Source organism: Oncorhynchus clarkii, chromosome 15 (assembly GCF_045791955.1).
Source record: "Oncorhynchus clarkii lewisi isolate Uvic-CL-2024 chromosome 15, UVic_Ocla_1.0, whole genome shotgun sequence".
In the NCBI taxonomy this organism is placed as follows: Eukaryota; Metazoa; Chordata; class Actinopteri; order Salmoniformes; family Salmonidae; genus Oncorhynchus; species Oncorhynchus clarkii.
This window is the reverse complement of record NC_092161.1, coordinates 36,150,665-36,174,300: the sequence shown is the minus strand read 5'-3', so window position 1 is coordinate 36,174,300 and position 23,636 is coordinate 36,150,665. Positions and strand designations below refer to the sequence as shown.

Genomic DNA, 23,636 nt, shown 5'->3' with positions numbered 1-23,636 from the left:
CGAATGGAACAGCCGTAGCACCCACAGAGAAATGCGTCACAGCAAAATGACTATTTTCCCTCCCATTAGGTCAAAGTTCACAGCAAATGCTCCAATACACTTTTTACTGAATGAGGACATCTAGTGGAAGGCGTAGGAAGTGCTTCCAGATCCATATCTTGTTGGGAAAGGAGGGGGCGATGACATCAAAGTTCCCCCAACTTTCAGAATTTCACTTCTTGTTTGGAAGATTGCCTGCCCTATGAGTTCTGTTATACTCACAGACATAATTCAAACAGTTTTAGAAACTTTAGAGTATTTTCTATCCAATAGTAACAATAATATACATATATTAGCAATCTAGGACAGAGTTTGATGCAGTTCACTATGGGCACGCAATTCATCCAAAGTGAAAATACTGCCCCCTGTCCTCAACAAGTTTTAACTTGCAATGAAAACAACTTTTTGACAAAATTTGAAACGTATAATATCTGAACTGTAGGTAGATTCTTACCCATATACATGGATGAAAGCTTCACCGCAGACTGCAAGCCCTTTCATTAAATAAGACCTGTTTCATTTCCATTTAGTTCCAACAGCTTGTTTGGCCCATTGTGTTCCACTGATTCCAACACTCGGTCAACTACTTCCAAGACAGCAAGACTGTCGATTGTCGTTTCTTCCCCATCACCGTCATCAAAAGACTCCACAATGTCTTCTTCAATTAAAATGTTTTGACCTATATCAGCGATTTCCTCATCGTCTGAATCATTTTCGGAGTCAGAGTCAGCATGGCACGATCGTCCTCCAGAAAGTAGTCAACAATCTGAAACTCATCTCTCGGCATGTCCAGTCCACTCATTATCTCAGCCAAACATGGCTAGTGGGAAGGTTCCTGATTTCTTTGGCTAAACCAAATAGGCTTTTAATTTAACAACCTTATTCATATTTACAGGTGGCATAAAAGTTTGTTATTAAGGCACATGAAAGTTCCCATGTTCGAGAAGGCATTTCTGCCCAAAACATTTTTTTGATAAAAAAAAACATTTTTTACTTTCAATTGGCTCTCCTGTGAAGTCCTGACTTGCGACATATTCCTAGTTTCCTGAATTGGGTTACATATTTTCACTGCTATCTTTTACAGCAAAAGCTGAAGGTAAGCTAACTAAATTAACTAAATTACATGGGGGCCAACATACAATTGTTGTTGAAGGAGAAACAGAAAATTAGGATGACAAATCATAAAATCTAATTTAAAGTGAGAAACGCAGCATGCCTTCATTGGAAATCTATACGTTCTATGTACCGAGCTGTGAAACTGAAACATAGCCACTCTCTCCTCTCCTACACAAGTTTTTAGCTAGCTAGCTAACGTTATATCCCAACAAAATTGACGGTCAATCGGTTTTTGTTCTCAGCCATATTAAACATTTAATTAAAGCCAGATAGCCTACATTATTTCAATTGTATCTGTTTTGTTAGTTGACGTTGTATCGTCAGTTGTTAGCTAGCTAGCTAACTTGGTAGCCAGGTTCCCAGGTTCACGTCTCGTCCGAGCAGCCCACTCATTCCACAAGTATGCTAGGTGGCTAGCTAACTCATTGTACCTTGACAACATTGACCCCTATAAATTGAACTCTATAATTTGTTTAGCTGTACCAATTGGCATGAATTCATTCCAACTGGTATTTACGACTTCACAACACTTCCCACAGTGTTACAAGCACAGTATCAGAGTGGAAACTGGAGAGGCACAACATAATTTTACGGCCACAACAGACAATGCAAGGAACATTGTGAATGGCATTTTATTTTCCCGGTGTCGCGAAACCAAACCGGGACCCAGAAACCTCAAAAAATACCGAACCATGGGTTTGGTGAACAGTTACACCCTTAATCACATGTTCCGAATGTACCTCTCCCTGTTTCACAGGGGTTGCTTAGTCATGCTCAGAACGTGTATTTGAGTGCTGGAGCTGATGACTTCCACCATCTCAGTAATACCACTTGAACTACTGAGAATGAGAGACTTCCAGTGTTGGCTATCTATCTGCCCAATGTCTGTGTACATGACGTCACCTCAATCAAAAGATTATGGTATAACCTCAGAATGTCGATTGGCTCTCTTTCACTGGAAGAGCCCCTCAATCTTAATTTCTGGCACTCCCTTAGGGGCATTGTCAACGTGTAAGCTGGTGATGGCAGAGGCGTCACTCAAAAGGTGGAGCGCAGTCTGAGGGAAGAGAAGTAAACAGCGTGTGGTCCCAACAACTCCACTTCGCTCATATAAACTACCTCAAACTGCTGACAGTGTTTCTCTCACTCTCACGGAGGCACTTTCTGCTCTTCTATCCGAATGGTCACATCCTGGTTAGGACAGACAATGCGACTGTGGGGCTACCAAAATGAGGGATACATCTGACACATATTATCAGAGAACTGGGGCTATGACAGTAACCCTAAATTTTATGTTGCTAAAAAGTACTGATTTAAGTTCATAACACAAGAATGTAGATGAATACATAAAATAAACTGTAGAATATATTTTAGAGTAATATACAGTGCAGTAGACAAACAGTAAACTTAACCATCATTTATTGTTATGCCTTCTTGGGTACTGTCTCTGAAATGATAACATGATTTTGCTCTTCACATTATCTGTATTTTTAACGCCATTCAATTTGATGTATCTTTTATTCTATTAATAATCGTTTTTGTCACTTCAATTTAACATGTGAGCTGTGAGTTAAATACTCTGACAGCAGCAGTTTGTGTCATGCATTTTTTATGTATTTTAAAATACTCACTCTGTGGCCTTACATTGCAATCAAGTTGAATGGCATCTAGTCAAACAACTTTTCAAGGTGAGAGAGGGCTTGTTTGGAATGTCATACCTGTACATTTTACTTGATTCAATTTGAATTCACATTAGGCTTTTTATCATTTAATGGACCTGCATATTTGTACCCATATAGTATTTCTCAATAAAAGCAGGTTATATCTATATGCATATGACCGATTCAAGCTCCCTTAATTTACAGAATTTCCCTCATTCAGAAACCAAAAATGCGTAACTTCCTGTAGCGCGAGTGTAAAGGAATACAGAATAATTGAAATATCATTGTTTATTTCATTATAGTAGTATTCCACAGTTATGAGAGGATTCCAGAAGGTCATCCAACATGATAGTACTACAGTAATGATTGTGTTTTTATTCAAGATGTAGGGCAATGTAAAGCTAATTAGTTTTGTAAAGGTGTATTTTTGAATGTAAGAAGAAGTGGGAAGGGACATCCCATTTAGCCTGATGACTCACACAATTATTTTGCTGCCCTATTGTTAACTACATACTTTAGTCTGAGACTGCCATCATTAAAGTTGTTGGGTTGGGGAGGTACTCCGATCCAACTCATGTCTGTGGGCGTTTGATCCTGGTCTTGTCATCTGCTCTGCTGAGGGATCACATTGAGGGACCACTAGCTCTGTGGATGATGTGGGAGTAGATAGGAGGAACGACCCATATAGGAACTAGACTTAATACAATCCCATATGTCTTATGCAGAAACCAGTGATGAGGAATCATTTTGATCATAACAGGAAATTATGTGGACTATAAACTCCCTCCTGTTTGATCCCATCTGTTCCCACCTGGGACATGCAGGACATCCGCTCTACAAAAGCAATTACCCACTATGCAATAAGGAAACCGCTACAAGTAAATACAGATTATACGTAAGCAACATTGTCCTCATTGTGAAATGTAATTACTTTTCAATGCCCTTTATCGTTGGCAAGTTTTAGGTAAACATGTAAAGTGTGAGTTGACGAGACGGCCAAGTCTCTGACTTCCTCCCTGTAGGCTATGTGCCAGGACAACAAACTATGCCTCACTGTGATCAAGACAAAGGAGATGATTGTGGACTACAGGAAAAGGAGGACAGAGCACGCCCACATTCTCATCAACGGGGCTGTAGTGGAGCAGGTTGAGAGCTTCAAGTTCCTTGGTGTCCACATCACCAACAAACACACCAAGACTGTGTGGAAGAGGGCACTACAAAACCTAATCCCCGTCAGGAGACTGAAAAGTTTTGGCATGGGTCCTCAGATCCTCAAAAAGTTCTACAGCTGCACCATCAAAACCATCCTGACTGGTTGTATCACTGCCTTGTATGGCAACAGCTCGGCCTCCGACCGTAAGGTACTACAAAGGATAGTGCGAACGGCCCAGTACATAACTGGGGCCAAGATTCCTGCCATTGAGGACCTCTATACCAGGCGGTGTCAGAGGAAGGCCCTAAAAATGGTCAAAGACTCCAGCCATCTAAGTCACAGACTGTTCTCCCTGCTACCACACGGAAAGCGGTACAGGAGCGCCAATTCTAGGTTCAAGATGCTTCTAAAAAACTTCTACCCCCAAGCCATAAGACTCCCGAACACCTAATCAAATGACTACCCAGACTATTTGCATTGCCCCCCCCCCCAACCCCTCTTTTACACTGCTGCTGCTTTCTGTTTATTATCTATGCATCGTCACTTTAATAACTCTACCTACATGTACATATTACCAAAATTACTAACCGGTGCCCCCGGACATTGACTCACTCTGTACCGGTGCCCCCTGTATATAGCTTCACAATTGTTATTTTACTGCTGCTCTTTAATTATGTTGTTACTTTCATTTATTTTTGGGGAGGGGTATTTTTCTTAACTGCATTGTTGGTTAAGGGCTTGTAAGCATGCATTTCACTGTTGTTTTCATGGCATGTGACAAATATCATTATATTTGATCTGTGTGATAGCTAGCTACGTGTTTTCCTCCTTGCACAGTTTCCCACGGTGCTCCTCACTGTGTATTAACCAAGCCCAATGATTTCAATGTGGTAATTTATTGAGGAGAGATTTTCTCTTCCATATTGAGTTCTGCAGATTACTAAAGTTAGAAGCGTCGTTCAAGAGAGCACTTAGGAACAGTAGCTGTGACAGCTTCATTTCCATATTCATAAAATACTCTTGAATCATGCCCCTAGATGAGGAATAAAACTATATTGTAAAATAACCCAAGTTGATTAAAAACACCTGTTTGATATTGGTAAATAGCTTCGAACAGCAGTGTGAATGGTTATACAGTATGACTCATAAGAGGGAAATAATGCATAGATTCTAGAAAATGGAAGACGGTTACGAGTGAGTAGTCTTTGCCCACATTATTGTCCAAAATGCAAATTTGTATTGTGTTTTAAACATTTGGAGGATTGATACACAGTGACAACACATCACTATTGGTCTCTCTTATTGTATGACTCCAAAATTGAGAAAATCCTTGACCAAAAATGTTTAATCGTTGTTAATTATGCACTGAACAGGAATGCTAGTTCTTTCACTGTCTTACAAATGGTAGGAGGGTAATACCACTGCCAGATGGTGAAGCATTTATTATATCACTCAAGAGAATGCATTTCTACTGCTCCAGAGTCCAATGGCAGCAAGCTTTACACCACTCCAGCCGTCGCTTGGCATTGCACATGATGATCTTAGGCTAGTGTGCGGCTGCTCTGGAATTGAAACCATTCATGAAGCTCTCGACGAACACTTATTGTGCTGATGTTGCTTCCAGAGGCAGTTTGGAACTCGGTAGTGAGTCCTGTAACTGAGGATAGACAATTTGTATACGCTTCAGCACTCGGCGGTCTCGTTCTGTGAGCTTGTGTGGCCTACCATTTCTCGGCTGAGCCGTTGTTGCTCCTATACGTTTCCACTTCACAGTAACAGCACTTACAGTTGACCGGGGCACCTCTAGCAGCGCATGAATTTGACAATGATTTGTTGGAAAGGTGGCATCCTATGACGGTGCCACGTTGAAAGTCACTGAGCTCTTCAGTAAGGCCATTCTACTGGCAATGTTTGTCTAGGGAGACTGCATGGCTGTGTGCTCGTATTTATACACCTGTCAGCAACGGGTGTAGCTGAAATAGCCAAATCCATCAATTTGAATGGGTCTCCACATACTTTTGTATATATAGCGTGTCCTCGCATCACCAGTATTTGCTTTGGTTTCTCTTTATCAATTCAGTATCTGTCTGCTAGCTAGCTCTCTCTCTCACGTTTATGCAGGTTGGTGAGCCTCCCCTACTGCTGATGTCTGTATTTGGTCTGTCTGCATCTGGTCAATGTCAGTAACAGGGTGACTCATTGCTGAAATGGCAGTGTTGTGATTTTCAGAAAGGCCACACTAGAGCACAGGGGCATACTGGTCCATTACAACAGCCACAGAGATCAAACAATACATTCATAATGGCAGAAGCCAACTATTCAAAATTGATACAGAGCGAAGGGGGTGACTGTTACTACGCCATACTCTGGCCTCTGGGGATCAGCCTGTTATTAATATGGATGGCTCCAAGCTTACAATGCTGTCTGTTCCCATTTCTGTTCCATTATCAATGGAATGCTCCCCATTGTCAATATTGTCACCAAAATTCCTAGACATTAGATCAGCTCGCAGGCCCCGGACAGTATTGCAGTAGACGGAGGCTATCGGTACCTTATTGAATCAAACATGGTATTCTGTTTCTGGATGAGAATAATATTACATTTTCACACAAAGCCAAACCAGATTGAGAATGTTCTTTCCCAAAACCAAAACAAAATAGAACAAAACATAAATCAATGAAACATTTGTTTTTACCAGTGGTGTTTATTTAAGAAAACAGTGTTTATTACATTGACTGAACTGCATTACCTTGGTTAGCCCTAAATACATTTTTACAAGTACAAGTCAATACACCTGACTCACCTAACTGAAACTTCCATTTTCGTTTGAGCCATGGAATAATTACAAAATCCTCAAGTGTGTGCCCCCCCCCCCCCCCCAAATATGTGTATGATTAAGAGATAAATAGATAAATACGTTAACGAAGAAACCCCTCCCCCAAAAAACTCCAGCACAATAAATAAATAATAATAAATAACATTCTAAATATCTTTGGCCAAACTTGGGCCACATAATTGTCCCATAACTTGTCCAACTGAGAGTAGTCTCAAACCCACATGCCTCTGTCTGCCAGTCAGCCTATGCTTGCGTGACCAGATTGAGAGAGAGAGAGATAGAGAGAATAAAAAAATAAGAAAACAATTATTGAGGCACTTATAAGGATATCAAAGAAGAAAATGCTTGCATTTTCTGTGTTTCTGTCTTTCTTCCCCCTAGCAGTGAGAAAACAAAGTAGAATAAATAAGACATAAAACAACATTCACTATAAAAGTAGTTGAAAGGCTGTCTTTTTCATCTAGCTATCTATCCTCCTTTTATACATCTTTGTGAATGAGGATAGGAAAAACCCACAAGAAAAAGATTGACAAACAAATTCATTTGCTAAAATAGAAAACCCTGAAATTAAGGGAAAAAAAACTAAAATAATGGCATATTATGTCCACTTTTGGATTCGATGAATAACATAATCAAAGTCTGTTTTCTGTTGTTGTCGTTGTGTCTGACTGAGTGTCCGACTGCTCTCCAAATATTCCTGCCAGAGTCTTAAATCGAGGACCCCATTCGTTGAGGTAATCATAGTCCTCATTGGTATCTACAACCAGAGACTCGATGGAGCTGAGCGACTCCGCTACAGAGCCCTCCCCTTCATAGGCATAGGTAGCTAAAGAGTCATAGGGTGGGGCTGAGTTGTCCACATCGTTTTCTTTCAGTCGCTGATTGATGAAGTTGCAGATATCTGCACTGTCTTGGGAAACAGGCAGTTGGTTTTTGCCGGTTTTTGTCTCGGGTTTGACATCACGTCGGAAAAGGTCCCGGTTCTCTTTCAGGAGTTTCTCCTTGATGACTTTGGGGTTGCAGAGGGTTCCCATGTCGAAAGCGTGGGTGTCCTCTTCGCCCCCGCCCTCGTCGTCATAGTGGATCACATTGTCACGGATGTCCTCCTTGGACGTCATCAGGGTCTCCTTCTTGTTCTGTCGTCTCAGACCCACGTAGAGGACCACAATCACTGGAGAGAGATCATGGAGAGAATTAAACAGTTGTTTATGAACTATGAATCAATCGGAATGGTATTGGTAGCCTATATGGTGGTATATGGTGTTGGTTATAATATTGCTAATACAGCATAGTTTGTGAAAATATAGGCTAAGATATAATATGCAGTGCCACTTGCATGGGGAAATGTAATAGAATGCATTTGATCAATTACCGCACGGCAGTGGTACCGGAGCGCCATGTTGAGGTCCCCCAAGCGATGAGACTCCTGAACAGCTAATCAAAGGGCTTCCCAGACCCCTCTTTTACCCTGCTGCTTCTCTCTGTTTATATTCTATGCATAGTAACTTTAACTCTACCTACTTGTACATATTACCTCAGTTACATCAACTAACCGGTGCCCCCGCACATTAACTTGATGAAGTGACCAAATCTCCCACACATGTTGTTCCTTAGCAACATACTGTATGTTATGTACTGAGTACTGACCTGACAACAAACATTACATAGCCTACTGACAATGCATCATGCAGCAAAATACACTGATCTTTCCATGGGGGTGTATGGGTATTCATCTGTAAGGTATTTCCCTTAACTTACAGAAATCCTTTTAAGCGTCAAACCCAATGGTATCTCTGCCTGGGACTGCCCATATCGAATTTACATCGCTCACACTAATTTTTTAAAGCAAGGGGAACAAAATGTTATTCCACAATTTGTTCCTCCTCCCTGTGGTAATTCACAATAAACATTTCCCATATGGGTCTTCAATTGGAGTATTCACAGGGGAAAGCAATGCATGGTTCAACACACACACACATATAGAATTTATTCAAATGAAATTAAGAAAGGATAAGGGAAAAATGTAATAAAAAGCATGGGTGCTGGAATAGACTGTCCTTCTCCTTCTTCAATATAACTCAAATAGTGCGTCAGCATCCCCCTGTGGTCAAGGTCTGTATTTCAAGCACGGTCATTATTATTTGGACATATCTTTCTAGGGTGGTAGCTGTGTGAGATCTATTTGTGATGGGGAGCTGTGCTGATGCGAGGCAGGGCTCATACAGCCAGTTCAACAGACAGTTTGATTTTCCCATTATTTCCACACAGGAAGGAACACCTGGGTTAGCTTGACAAATCCACCATAGAAAATAACTGTCTCTCCCCTCAAAAAAAGTGTATTTCTTTAAGTTGTGCTACACACAATTTCTCAGAGACAGCATGACTTGTTCGAATAACAGTTGTGCCAGCCAGAGCCTAAGGGCATGTTGACTCTGAGCTCTGATAACAGTTCTCACCATGTGGTCAACCCTTTCAACACTAACTCTACCTTCACAGAGAGGACAGTGGGTGAAGAGGGCCTTCTTCTTACTAACAAGGACATGAAAAATATCTCCCTGCAGTTTGCTCAACTAATTTGATCTTTGTTGACCCGTAATTTACGATAAATTGACTTGGCCGGAGAAAAAGGAGACTTTAGGCCATGGTGTGGTCTAAGTAACACATTTATCCTCTACGGGATCGGTATCCCTATACCGGGACAGCTGTTGCTAATGTGAATGGAATTAAGTTGTAAGTAACATCCAACTTTCCAGGACATTGACATGTCTTAAATGGAGAAAGCTTAAATTCTTGTTAATCTAACAGCACTGGCCAATTTACAATAGCTGTTACAGTGAATAAATGCCATGCTAAAGTTTAAGAGTGCACAACAACAAAAAACTTTTATCACAGCACTTGATTTGATACATTCACCTCTGAAGGTAAATAATGTCCTTACATTCAGTAATATTGCTCTGATGTGTCATCCTGAGGGTCCCAAAGATAAAATGTAGCATAGTTCTGTTTGATATATTCAAATGTAGGATCTGGGTTTTAAAGTTTGAACCCCTGCTGTTTCTGGCCCCACACCCATCCCTCCCGGCCATCTAGATGTGTAAAGGTTAGTGTATTTTCTGTCGGGAAGCTAATTTTCCATCATGTATGACCTTCCTGGTAGTGTGTAAACGTACATTTTCAAGTACAGTTGACCAGTTGACCAATTCGGCACATTTGGGGACACTTGATAAAAAAAATTGTGCAGTATTGTAATGCTTCACTGGATCAGTCTGAAACTTTGCATATACACCGCTCCCATCTAGTGGTCAAAATCTAAATAGCGTCTAAACTGTAATATTATATTATAGCCTTTCTCTTTTATTTAAAATATGATAAAGAAATAATTAAAACACATGTTTTTTTGTTTGTATTATCCTTTACCAGATCTAATGTGTTATATTCTCCTACATTCATTTCACATTTTCAAGAACTTGAAAGTGGTTCCTTTCAAATGTTATCAAGAATATGCATATCCTTGCTACAGGCAGTTTGATTTGGGTATGTCATTTTAGGTGAAAATGTAAAAAAAAGGGTAAGAGGTTTTAATACAGAATCCTCCTGTGTACATGCATTCACATTCCATATGCAATATGTGAGAGTAAATTACATATTGGATGCAAGGACATAGTACTAACTGATGTAGCTAGTAGCAATAGCAGTTAATGGCAAATTATGTTTTCTGAATCGCAAGATTCTATAGACATGTTTAATTATGTATGCATGCATCATAACAAATAGTGGTTTATATGAAACTGATAGATACACTTTCAGTTGAACAGTGAGACATCTAATATTGTGTCATGTTGTCTGGTACGTGTCTGGTATGTTTAGCAGTTTGAGCCAGTTCAATGTCTGATTGCATATTTCTAAGCTAACATATGGAATTGTTTTAAGATGGTCATACCAAGGATTATTTTGCTACTTGATTTAGTATTTTAAGGCCTCTAAGGTGTCAAATAAATAATGATTGGATGAAACATTGAATTTGCCATTACTGCTATTAGCCAATATCATCCCGCTGAATGACAGATTTACTACATGCAACAACAGATAGTGCCCAAAAAATCTAAAGGTAGTTTGTTCTGAACTGTCTGTCCTATATCTGAGAGATCTCAGGATTTTTTTTTTATTTTTTTTACTTGTACTGTATTTATCCCTTCATTTTAGGCACTAAACTATTACCATGTATAGTTCCATTCATTTTTTATAAACTTGTACTGCGGACCTTCAGACGAGTCTTGTGGGTCTTGTGGGCATCCTAGAGCAAAACGGGGAACAGCAACCTGTTTGTGAGAGTTGCACCATAGTTTGTGGTCATAGCTTTGTAGGCCAAACCATTCGGAGGCTACAGAAGTTACTGTGAGAAGACTGATATTCGGGATGTCTCATGGTCTGACAAACACCACGCTAGCTCTGCAACCTTTCACCGCAGATACGGAAGGGCAATATCGGCAGATGCGGTGGCTTGAGCCCATGCTGAGCCCACTAGATATCTCTAGTTTAAATTGATGGATTTTGATGGGGATTTTTATTATGTTAATGAGATTTCCGCTGGCCTGCAGAAATTGGCTAAGGGTTAAGCAGATTAAGTATACTAGAAATAATGGCACTGGAATGGATATCTGCCGTTTTACGGGCTCCTGAACAAATCTGCTGTTTTTTGCGCTGATCTGAACTTTTTTTGGTACATAATGTTTCCGCCAATGTTTTCTATGACCGAAAAGAGATTCTGGACATCAGAACAGTGATCAATTACCTCGATTTGGACGAAGATTTCTACTTCAACGAATTGGCAGTGCAAGACATACTTGTCACCCGAGACCAGGTCCTGAAACGAATAGAATTAGACGGCGCAAGAGAGGCTGATGTGCGGGCACCCTGACAAAGACATGGATAATATACACTGTGTATAACACATAAACATCACCTGCTCTTTCCATGACAGACTGACCAGGTGAATCCAGGTGAAAGCTATGATCCCTTATTGATGTCACTTGTTAAATCCACTTCAATCAGTGTAGATGAAGAGGAGGTGACAGGTTAAAGACGGATTTTTAATTGAGACATGGTGTGCCATTCAGAGCATGAATGGGCAAGACAATCTTGGAATCTTGTTTCTCATGGTCTGAGAGTCTTTAAGTGCCTTTTGGCAAATTCCAAGAGGGCTGTCATGTGCCTTTTTCTGAAGAGTGGCTTCTGTCTGGTCACTATAGCACAAATGCCTAAGTGATAGAATGCTGCAGAGATGGTTATCCTTCTGAAAGTTTCTCCTATCTCCACAGAGAAACTCTAGAGGTCTGTCAGGGTTACCATTGGGTTCTTGGTCACCTCCCTGACCAATTCCTTTTTCTCCCGATTGCTCAGTTTGGCTGGGCGGCCAGCTCAAGGAAGAGTCTTGGTGGTTCCAAACTTCTTCCATTTAAGAATGATTGAGGACACTGTCTTCTTGGAGACCTTCAATACTGCAGAAGTTTTTTGGCACCCTTCCCCAGATCTGTGCCTAGACACAATCTTGTCTCTGAGCTTTATGGACAATTCCTGTCAATGGTGGGACCTTATATAGATAGGTGTGTGCCTTTTCAAATCATGTCCAATCAATTGAATTTACACAGGTGGATGCCAATCATGTTGTAGGAGCATCTGAAGGATGATTAATGGAAACATGACATACCTGAGCTCAATTTCGGATCTCATAGAAAAGGGTAATTTCTAAAAATCTGTTTTCACTTTATCATTATGGGGTATTGTGTGTAGATTTATTTAATACATTTTAGATTAAGGCTGTAATGTATAAACATGTGGAAAAAGTCACAGGGTCTGAGTACTTTCCAAAGGCACTGTATGTGAGAATGCTATTCATTGATAACAGCTCAGTGTTCAACACCCTAGTGCCCTCCAAGCTCACCACTAAGCTAAAGACCCTGGTACTGAACACCTCCCTCTGCAACTGGATCCTCATCTTATTTGACTCATCACATATGTTGCTGCAACATTTATTATCCATCATGTTGCCTAATGACTTTATTCCTAGTTATATGAACATATCTACTTCAATTACTTTGTTCCCCTGCACATCGAGTCATTGTATTATTGTTTATTCATTGTGTATTTATTATTACGTTAATACTTTTCTATTTTCTTTATCTCTGCATTGTTGGGAATGCCCCCAATGTAAGCATTTCACTGTTAGTTTACAGCATGTGATGAATACATTTTTTATTTGATGAGCCTTGTCTTGGCTCATAGGAGGGAGAGCCTATTTCCTGTTTCTGTAGCGTGAGGCAGCTTGATGTACAAGTAAACGACCAGGACAGGACACTAGTCTATTGCAGGGCCTTACCCCAATCTATCTCCTTAATGCAGAGTGCCAAGTAAAGACGAATTGGGTCCCATTTTTGCAGTTTTTTTAATGATTTCGCCTGTGTTCGAACTCCCAACTAATTACAAGGCCATTGAGTTGATCTTACAAAGCAGGTTACTCATATTTTAATTGTAATCAACTATATGCGAGGATATGACATTTGAGTTGTCGTCTTGGCATCCGGGTCCCAAGTGGTCCTGTGTCTCCTCCTACACCTTAGTCTGTAGATCGAATAATGAATTTACTAGCAACGCAAAGCAGAGCAAAGCAAGCAAGCAATGCATAAGGAAAGCAAAACTACGGGAACATATTTGGAAGGCTGGGCTCTCAAACACTGGCGAGTAACTAGCCTAGGAGATAGACAACTCCATTTACAAACCATAAGACTTTCCGGCGCCGACAGAGATGGCCGCCTCATTTCACGTTCCTAGGAAACTATGCAGTATTTTGTTTTTTTATGTGTTATTTCTTACATTGTTACCCCAGAAAATCTTAGGTTTTATTACATACAGTCGGGAGGAACTATTGGATATAAGAGCAACATCAATTCACCAACATTACAACCAGGAATACGACTTTCCTGAAGCGGATCCTCTATTTGGCCCACCACCCAGGACAATGGATCGGATCCCAGCCGGCGACCCAAAACAACGGGGCCGCAGAAGGGGCAGATGGAGTGGTCTTCTGGTCGGACTCCGTAGACGAGCACATCGCACACCGCTCCCGAGCATACTACTCGCCAATGTCCAGTCGATTGACAACAAGGTAGACGAAATCCGAGCAAGAGTTGCCTTCCAGAGAGACATCAGAGACTGTATCATTCTTTGTTTCACGGAAACATGGATCACTCGAGAAACGCTATCAGAGTCGGTACAGCCACCTGGTTTCTTCACGCATCGCGCCAACAGAAACAAGCATCTCTCTGGTAAGAAGAAGGGCGGGGGTGTATGCCTGTGATTAATGGTGTGATCATAACAACATATAGGAACTTAACATCTTGTTGCACCCATCTCGTTACCGTGGTCATTTTCGTCAACATCCTCTGAATTGCAGAGCGCCAAATTCAAATGAAATTACTAAAAATGAAATCACAACTGCAATATAGCAAAATACAGCTTAGCTTGTTGCTAATCCACCTGTCGTGCCAGATTTCAAAAAAGCTTTTCGGCGAAAGCATACCAAGCGTTTATGTAAATCAAATCAAATCAAATGTTATTTGTCACATACACATGGTTAGCAGATGTTAATGCGAGTGTAGCGAAATGCTTGTGCTTCTAGTTCCGACAACGCAGTAATAACCAAAAAGTAATCTAGCTAACAATTCCAAAACTACTACCTTATAGACAGACACAAGTGTAAGGGGATAAAGAATATGTACATAAAGATATATGAATGAGTGATGGTACAGAGCGGCATAGGCAAGATACAGTAGATGGTATTGAGTACAGTACATACATATGAGATGAGTATGTAAACAAAGTGGCATAGTTAAAGTGGTTAGTGATACATGTATTACATAAAGATGCAGTAGATGATATAGAGTACAGTATATACGTATACATATGAGATGAATAATGTAGGGTATGTAAACATTATATTAGGTAGCATTGTTTAAAGTGGCTAGTGATATATTTTACATCATTTCCCATCAATTCCCATTATTAAAGTGGCTGGAGTTGAGTAAGTGTGTTGGCGGCAGCCACTCAATGTTAGTGGTGGCTGTTTAACAGTCTGATGGCCTTGAGATAGAAGCTGTTTTTCAGTCTCTCGGTCCCAGCTTTGATGCACCTGTACTGACCTCGCCTTCTGGATGATAGCGGGGTGAACAGGCAGTGGCTCGGGTGGTTGTTGTCCTTGATGATCTTTATGGCCTTCCTATGACATCGGGTGGTGTAGGTGTCCTGGAGGGCAGGTAGTTTGCCCCCGGTGATGCGTTGTGCAGACCTCACTACCTTCTGGAGAGCCTTACGGTTGTGGGCGGAGCAGTTGCTGTACCAGGCGGTGATACAGCCCGACAGGATGTTCTCGATTGTGCATCTGTAGAAGTTTGTGAGTGCTTTTGGTGACAAGCCAAATTTCTTCAGCCTCCTGAGGTTGAAGAGGCGCTGCTGCGCCTTCTTCACGATGCTGTCTGTGTGGGTGGACCAATTAAGTTTGGACATCTCTCTCAGTAGACAAAACATTACAAACAGCTAGCAGCCAAGTAGATTGGTCACGAAAGTCAGAAAAGCAATAAATTAATCGCTTACCTTTGATGATCTTCGGATGTTGCACTCACGAGACTCCCAGTTAAACAAATGTTCCTTTTGTTCCATAAAGACTATTTTTATATCCAAAATTCCTCTTTTTGTTAACGCGTTTTGTTCAGAAATCCACAGGCTCGAGCGGTCAAGACCGGGCAGACATTCCAAATAGTATCCGTAAAGTTCGTAGAAACATGTCAAACGTTTTTTATAATCAATCCTCAGGTTGTTTTTACAATATAGAATCAATAATATTTCAACCGGGACTGTAGCTTCTTCAATAGGAGAGAGAAAATGTCTGCTCCTAGCTGTTGCGCATGCAAAACGCTCCTGGCACCCAGCCATACAATGATGCATTGTGATCTTTCTCACTCATTTTTCAAAATAAAAGCCTGAAACTATGTCTAAAGACTGTTCACACCCTGGGGAAGCCATAGGAAAAGGAATCTGGTTGATATCCCTTTAAATGGAGCGAAGGCAGGCTATGGAACAGAGAGCTTTCAGGAAAAACAGCAAATTGTATGCATATTCAAGATTCTGGGCCTGAGAAATAGGCAGTTTCTTTTTGGTATGTTTTTCATCCAAACATCCAAATACTGCCCCCTACACTCAACAGGTTAAGTCCTTTTGTTCACCTGACTTAGAATTCTTAACAATCAAATGCCGACCGCATAATCTACCAAGAAAATTCTCTTCAATCATAATCACAGCCGTGTATATTCCTCCCCAAGCAGACAAATCGACGGCCCTGAAAGAACTTAATTCGACTCTATGTAAACCAGAAACCACATATCCTGAGGCTGCATTTATTGTAGCTGGGGATTTTAACAAGGCTAATCTGAAAACAACACAAAACCCTGGATCATAACTTTCGCAATGCATATAAGACCCTCCCCTGCCCTCCTTTCGGAAAAGCTGACCACGACTCCATTTTGTTGTGACAGAAACTAAAACAGGAAGCACCCATGCTCAGGTCTGTTCAATGCTGGTCCAACCAATCGGATTCCACGCTTCAAGATTGCTTCAATCACGCGGACTGAGATATGTTCCGCATAGCGTCGAACAACAACATTGATGAAAGCGCTGATTCGGTGAGCGAGTTTATTAGCAAGTGCATTGGTGATGTTGTACCCACAGCATCAAAGCGAGGACCGAGAGACTGAAAAACAACTTCTATGTCAAGGCCATCAGACTGTTAAACAGCCATCACTAACATTGAGTGGCTGCTGCCAACATACTGACTCAACTCTAGCCACTTTAAACATGGAAAAATGTATGTAATAAATGTATCACTAGCCACTTTACAATGCCACTTTATATAATGTTTACATACCCTACTTTACTCATCTTATATGTATATACTGTACTCTATAGCATCTACTGCATCTTGATGTAATAAATGTATCACTAGCCACATTAAACAATGCCACTTTATATCATGTTTACATACCCTACGTTACCCATCTCATATGTATATACTGTACTCTATACCATCTATTGCATCTTGCCTATGCTGTTCGGCCAACACTCATTCATATATTTTTATGTACATATTTTTATTCATTCCTTTACACTTGTATGTATAAGGTAGTTGTTGTGAAATTGTTAGGTTAGATTACTTGTTAGATAATACTGCATGGTCGGAACTAGAAGCACAAGCATTTTGATACACTCGCATTAACATCCACTAACCATGTGTATGTGACAAATACAATTTGATTTGGCTGACCAGGCGGATACAGGAGTCCCATCTCCCAAACAGCTGGAAAGGCAGAGGAAGGTTGCACTGGATTAGGAATCCCAGTCGTCAAGTATGTGTGGGCAAGGATAGCTCAAAGCTCCCATACACTACACTATGCTTGTGCAGGCTTCTTTTCACTGACCACCCGCTTGACTGAACTGCCTAATGGCATGCATGAGCGGCTCATGACTCTTCGCATTCCGCTGATGAACAAATCCTCAGCCACAATCATCAGTGATGGAGGGGGTGAGTGTAATTTTAAAACCTTTTGACCACTCTGTATTGGTCACGGGCACAGCCATACTTGACCAACACTAGAAAACAATTACACATTTTTACTGCCGTTCATCACACACACACCCTGGAAACAAGCTGCTATGAATGCAGATGAGCTTATCTTTAAGTGGGATGAGTTTAATTAAGACAATACTCTGAAGACAAGTTTTACAGCCCTGACCTTTAGGGTCAAGTTAAAGCTTAAATCAGTCCGTGACCAAGGAGTACTGAGACAATGGGATTGGTTGATATTTTACGAGGTCAATCCAATTCGGGGGGGGGGGCTCAGGCTCAGCTCCCTCATTCCTATCCATCAAGGCTCATATCTCAGCACTCCATTAATACTTGTTCTGTAATTAAATCCTAGCCCATTGAACAAGACACAGGAAGTGGCACTTCATTCTGCTCCCAATTGTCACGTCGACAAGTCTGCGAGGTCTGTGAGGATATTCTCACAATACATTGTTAAATGGATCACAATGATTTGGAGAGCAGATCAAATCAAATTTTTTGGTCACTTACTGTACACATATTTAGCAGATGTTATTTTGGGTGTAGCGAAATGCTTGATTTCCTAGCTCCAACAGTGCAGTAGTGTCTAACAATTCACAACTGTACACATACATCTAAAAGTAAAAGAATGGAAGTAAGAAATATATAAATATTTGATTTAGCAATGTCGGAGTTGCATTGACTAAAATGCAGTAGATTAGAATACAGTATATACATATGAGATGAGTAAAGAATTATGTAAACATGATTTAAATATTATTAAAGGTACCAGTGTTCCAGTACTTAAGTGGCCAGTGATTCCAAGTTTATGTATATAGGGCAGCAGCATCTAAGGTGCAAGGTTGCGTAACCGGGTGGAAGCTGTCTGGTGAAGGTATTTCACAGTCTGTATACTCTCAATGTTGCAGCAGAAGAACCTGAGGGGGAACAGGCTTTGTAGTGCCCTCTTCACGACTGTCTTGGTGTGTTTGGACCATTCTAGTTTGTTGTTGATGTGGACACCAAGGAACTTGAAGCTCTCAACCTGTTCCTCTACAGTCCCGTCAATAAGAATGGGGGTGTGCTCGGTGCTCCTTTTCCTGTAGTCCACAATCATCTCCTTAGTCTTGGTTATGTTGAGGGATAGGTTGTTATTCTGGCACCACCCGGCCAGGACTCTGACCTCCTCCCTATAGGCTGTCTCGTCGTTGTAGGTGATCAGGCCTACCACTGTTGTGTTGTCTGCAAACTTAATGATGGTGTTTGAGTCATGCCTTGCAATGCAGGCGTTGGTGTACAAGGAGTACAGGAGGGGACTGAGCACACACCACTGGGGAGCTCCAGTGTTGAGGATCAGCGTGGCAGATGTGTTTTGCTACCTACCCTCACCACCTGGGTGCGGCACGTCAGCAAGTCCAGGATCCAGTTGCAGAGGGAGGTGTTTAGTCCCAGGTTCCTTAGATTAGTGATGAGCTTTGAGGGTACTATGGTGTTGAACGCTGAGCTGTAGTCAATGAATAGCATTCTCACATAGGTGTTCCTTTTGTCCAGGTGGGATAGGGCAGTGTGGAGTGCAATAGAGATTGCATCATCTGTGGTCCATTTGGGCGGTATGCAAATTGGAGTGGGTCTAGGGTTTCTGGGATAATAGTGTTGATGTGAGCCATTACCAGCCTTTCAAAGCACTTCATGGCTACAGACATGAGTGCTATGGGTCTGTAGTCATTTAACAGGTTGCCTTTGTGTTCTTGGGCACAGGGACTATGGTGGTGTGCTTGAAACATGTTGGTATTACAGACTCATTTTAGGGACCTGTTTAAAATGTCAGTGAAGACACCTGCCAGTTGGTCAGCACATGCCTGGAGCACACGTTCTGTTAATCTGTCTGGCCCCGTATGTTGACCTGTTTAAAGGTCTTACTCACTTCGGCTACGGAGAGCGTGATCACACAGTCGTCCGGAACAGCTGATGCTCTCATGCATGCCTCAGTGTTGCTTGCCTCGAAGCGTGCATACAAGTGACTTAGCTCTTCTGGTAGGCTCGTGTCACTGGGCAGCTCGCGGCTGTGCTGCCCATTGTATTCTGTAATAGTTTGCAAGCCCTGCCACATCCAACGAGTGTCGGAGCCGGTGTAGCATGATTCAATCTAAGCCCTGTATTGACTCTTTGCCTGTTTGATGGTTCGTAGCACGGTATTGCGGGATTTCTTGAAAGCTTCCTGGTTATAGTTCTGCACCTTAAAAGATGCAGCTCTACCCTTTAGCTCAGTGCTATTGTTGCCTGTAATCCATGACTTCTGGTTAAGGTATGTACGTACAGTCACTGTGGGGATGACGTCCTCGATGCACTTATTGATAAAGCCAGTGACTGATGTGGTGTATTCCTCAATGTCATCGGAAGAATCCCGGAACATGTTCCAGTCTGTGATAGTGAAACAGTCCTGTAGTTTAGCATCTGCTTCATCTGACCAATTTTGTATAGACCGACTCACTGGTGCGTCCTGCTTTCGTTTTTGCTTGTAAGCAGGAATCAGGAGGATAGAATTGTGGTCGGATTTACCAAATGGTGGGTGAGGGAGAGCTTTGTACGCATCTCTGTGTGTGGAGTACAGGTGATCTATAATTTTTTTTACCTCTGTTTGTTTAAAATGTTGATAGAGATTTTGTAGAATTTATTTTAGTTTCCCTGCATTAAAGTCTCCGGCCACTAGGAGCGCTGCCTCTGGGTGAGTGGTTTCCTGTTTGCTTATTTCCTTATACAGCTGACTGAGTGCGGTCTTAGTGCCAGCATCTGTTTGTGGTGGTAAATAAACAGCCACGAAAAGTATAGCTGAGAACTCTCTAGGCAAGTAGTGTGGCCTGCAATTTATCACAATATACTCTACTTCAGGCGAGCAAAATCTAGAGACTCCCTTAGATTTAGTGCTCCAGCTGTTGTTTAAAAATATGTATAGACCGCCCCCCCCTCGTCTTACCGGAGTGTGCTGTTCTATCCTGCCGGTGCAGCGTATATCCCGCTAGCTAAATATCCATGTCGTCATTCAGCCACGATTCCGGTAAGTTTTTGATGTCCCGTTCGTGATCGTACCTCATCTAATTTATTGTCCAATGATTGCAAATTTGTTGACGGTAACGGCAGCTCTACTACTCGCATTCTGCGGGTCCTGATGAGGCATCCGGCTCTTCATCCTTTGTACCTGCGTCGCTTCCTCTTGCGAATAACTGGAATGTCGGACCTGCCGGGTATTTGGAGAATGTCATGTGAGTCTTGCTTGTTGTTGAGAAAAACTTTGTCTAATCCGAGGTGAGTGATTGCTGTCTTGATATCCAGAAGCTCTTTTCTGCCGTAAGATACGGTTGCAGAAACATTATGTAGAAAATAAGGTACAAATAACGCAAAAAAACCCACATAATAGCAAAATTGGTTGGGCGCCTGTAAAACTGCTGACATTTCTTCCGGCGCCATTATCAGATTTAGTTCTAGTGTAGTTATTTGAGGGCAGTTGTGGTATCAGCTTGAGGGGGAAAATAACCGGCTGTGACTATAAGAATTCTCTTCGGAGGTAATACGGTCGGCATTTGATTGTGAAGTATTCTAGGTCAGGTGAACAAAATAACTTGAGTTTCTGCATGTTATCACAATTACACCATGAACAGGTAATCATGAAACATACCCCCCTGCCTTTCTTCTTCGCTGAGTGTTCTTTATTCCTGTCTGCGCAGTATACTGAGAACCCAGCTGGCTGTATGGATGGGGACAGTATATCCCGAGAGAGCCGTGTTTCTGTGAAACAGTGTATGTTACAATATTTGATGTCTCTCTGGACGGAGATCCTTGCCCTGAGCTTGTCTACTTTATTATCCAGAGACTGAACGTTATTGAGTAATATGCTTGGAAGTGATGGATGGTGTGCACGCCTCCTGACAAAACGTCTACTCTGAATCCCTCTTCTCCGCTGGCAGTGCTTTGGAGTAGCCGCTGGATTAATTCACTTGCTCTGGGGGGTGCGAACAAAGATTCCAATTCGTATTCCTGGTCGTAATGCTGGCGAGTTACCCTTGCTCTGATATCCCTCCCAAAATTCAGTCTGTATGTAATAACACAAAAGAAAATCTAGGCTAATCATGTAAGAAATAACACAGAAAAAAAGGAAATACTGCAAAGTTGATTAGGAGCTAGAAGTTGAGCTGTCACATCTGTCGGCCCCATCTGTGAACTAAATAGCCAGTGTGAGCTAATCTATCGGGCAGTGGCATCAGTTTCTCTGAGAGCTAAATTATTTTTTTTGCCACCGGCCAAACCAACCAATACATAGTTTTAGTAAGGCAAGTGGTTATGATTCGTCAGCTTGTTGGGGTAAGGTTTGCATTACAGCTAGGGTTAGGGCTAGCCTTCATAAGTGATGTTAATGTGGGTTTTTCTCCTGGGTTGTCTGTACAGTGACATACACCGATCTGTTACACAGTCATTACTGTAAATGACTCATCTAGTAGAATCCCTTAAGGCAAAACACATGAATTTCACATGTGAACTTGTGTGAAGTTAATGTGATAACATGACAACATGTAATAACATGAAACTACACGTGACATATTAGCAATTTTTAAGTTCTCCAAAAACATATGTTTTCACATGTGAAAGTTCATGTTAAAGCATGTGTTTTTTTGTTTTAGGGATAACGATGCCCATAAAAAGGTTTATCAGAGTCCCTGTACTATGCCCCACCAGGAGAATTACACAGTCATAATTTAGTAGAACCTACCACAAGAGTAAATTACTCAATACTCACCCAGTAGAATGACAATACACTGACTATTGTGGTGGTTAGTCTGGTTGTTACGACACTGCTTTGTGGGTATGTTAGTGTTTTTGTGAACGTTGGTTCATGCTCTGGGTGGGCCTTACAAGGATAAACAGCATAACACAGTAAATTCTGACTAGGAGGAGTGAATGAGGCATAAATGACTCACCTAGTAGAATGACAATGCACAGGAGGATGGCTATCAGAGCCCCTGTACTCAGCCCCACAGGGAGGAAGATGGCCTCTGCGCTGCAGGTGAGGAGTGATCCGTCTGACTCGCAGCCACACACACGGATGGTCAGGATGCCTGTGCTGCTTTGGACGGGGTAGCCGCTGTCCTGGATTACAACGGGCAGGAAGTAGATCTTCTGGGAACGCCGTCGAAAACCGCTCTGCAGAGTCACTATCCCGGCTGTGTTATCTGGGACAGAAATAAACAAAACACCCGTTGTTTAACTATGGTTGAATAGTAATATAGTCTTATTAAGGATATGGAACAAAGAAGCAGCCACTGTTAATAGTCTTATTTGGGATACACTAACCTATTACAATGAGACAATGAACCTGTGTTTTCTTGTGCATGTGTGCCTGTTGGAAATTACATCAGAAATGTTGTAAGTTGGTTGTTTTACTGTCCCATGTCATAAACAAGGCCGACCTGACATTACATCAGCCAGCATGTTGCCTCAGAAAAACATTTAAACTGCCTACGGGACAACATGGCAGCCTTACTTACTTTTGTTCATTCAGCTAACATTGCCTGCAAAGAAGAGTAAGGTAAGTATGTACTCAGAAAGTAAGGTGGTGTTGGGGCTGGTGCTGGTGCTGCAGCAGGTGTGAAGTTGGTCAGAGGAATAGACCTGGACAGTGTTTCTCAGGAACGAGGCGGTGTGTCAGCTTGGACCAGCCCCAAACCTGTCCACTGTGTCTAGACTGTCTGACCCCTGTCAGGATTGGTTTGTTCGTCTGACAAGGCCTGGGACTTTTTCCTGACAGGGGTTCAAGGTGTCAAAAAATACTTTCAATTTTATGCACAGACTATGGGCTCTGGTCAAAAGTAGTGCACCATAAAGGGAAAAGGGTGCCATTTGGGATGCCATCTGTATTTCTTCTCATTTCTCCTGCTTTGCTAGACTTCGCCAGGGGTGATTTAAATGCCTTGTCCCTGCATATCAGATCTCACCCCTGTATCTGGCGATTGTGTCTGTTGGCAATGTGATGGCAGGGCAAAAAGCTGTGAGACGCTGTGTCCAAAAAGTAAAACTGGATCAGAGGTTCAAGCCAGGTCTCTCTTCAAGGTTGAGAAATGCATTCGTTTCCACAGCTTCATACTGCGATAGGTCACAGTCACACTCGTTTTTACCCTCCTTTGCATGTTAGAC

The 23,636-nt window shown here is 41.8% G+C and overlaps 1 protein-coding gene across 1 annotated transcript in view; it reads right to left on the bottom strand.

Moving 5' to 3' along the window:
* Nucleotides 1–6,672: 6,672 nt before the first annotated feature.
* Nucleotides 6,673–23,636, bottom strand: part of LOC139367231 (cadherin-12-like) — a 109,360-nt gene continuing 92,396 nt past the window's right edge. The window contains exons 10-11 of the mRNA XM_071105453.1: nucleotides 22,424–22,675; nucleotides 6,673–7,976 (exon numbers count right to left, since the gene is read on the bottom strand). Of these exons, the coding sequence (XP_070961554.1) occupies nucleotides 7,438–7,976; nucleotides 22,424–22,675 (791 nt within the window). The 3' untranslated portion in view covers nucleotides 6,673–7,437. The remainder of the gene's footprint in view (nucleotides 7,977–22,423; nucleotides 22,676–23,636) is intronic.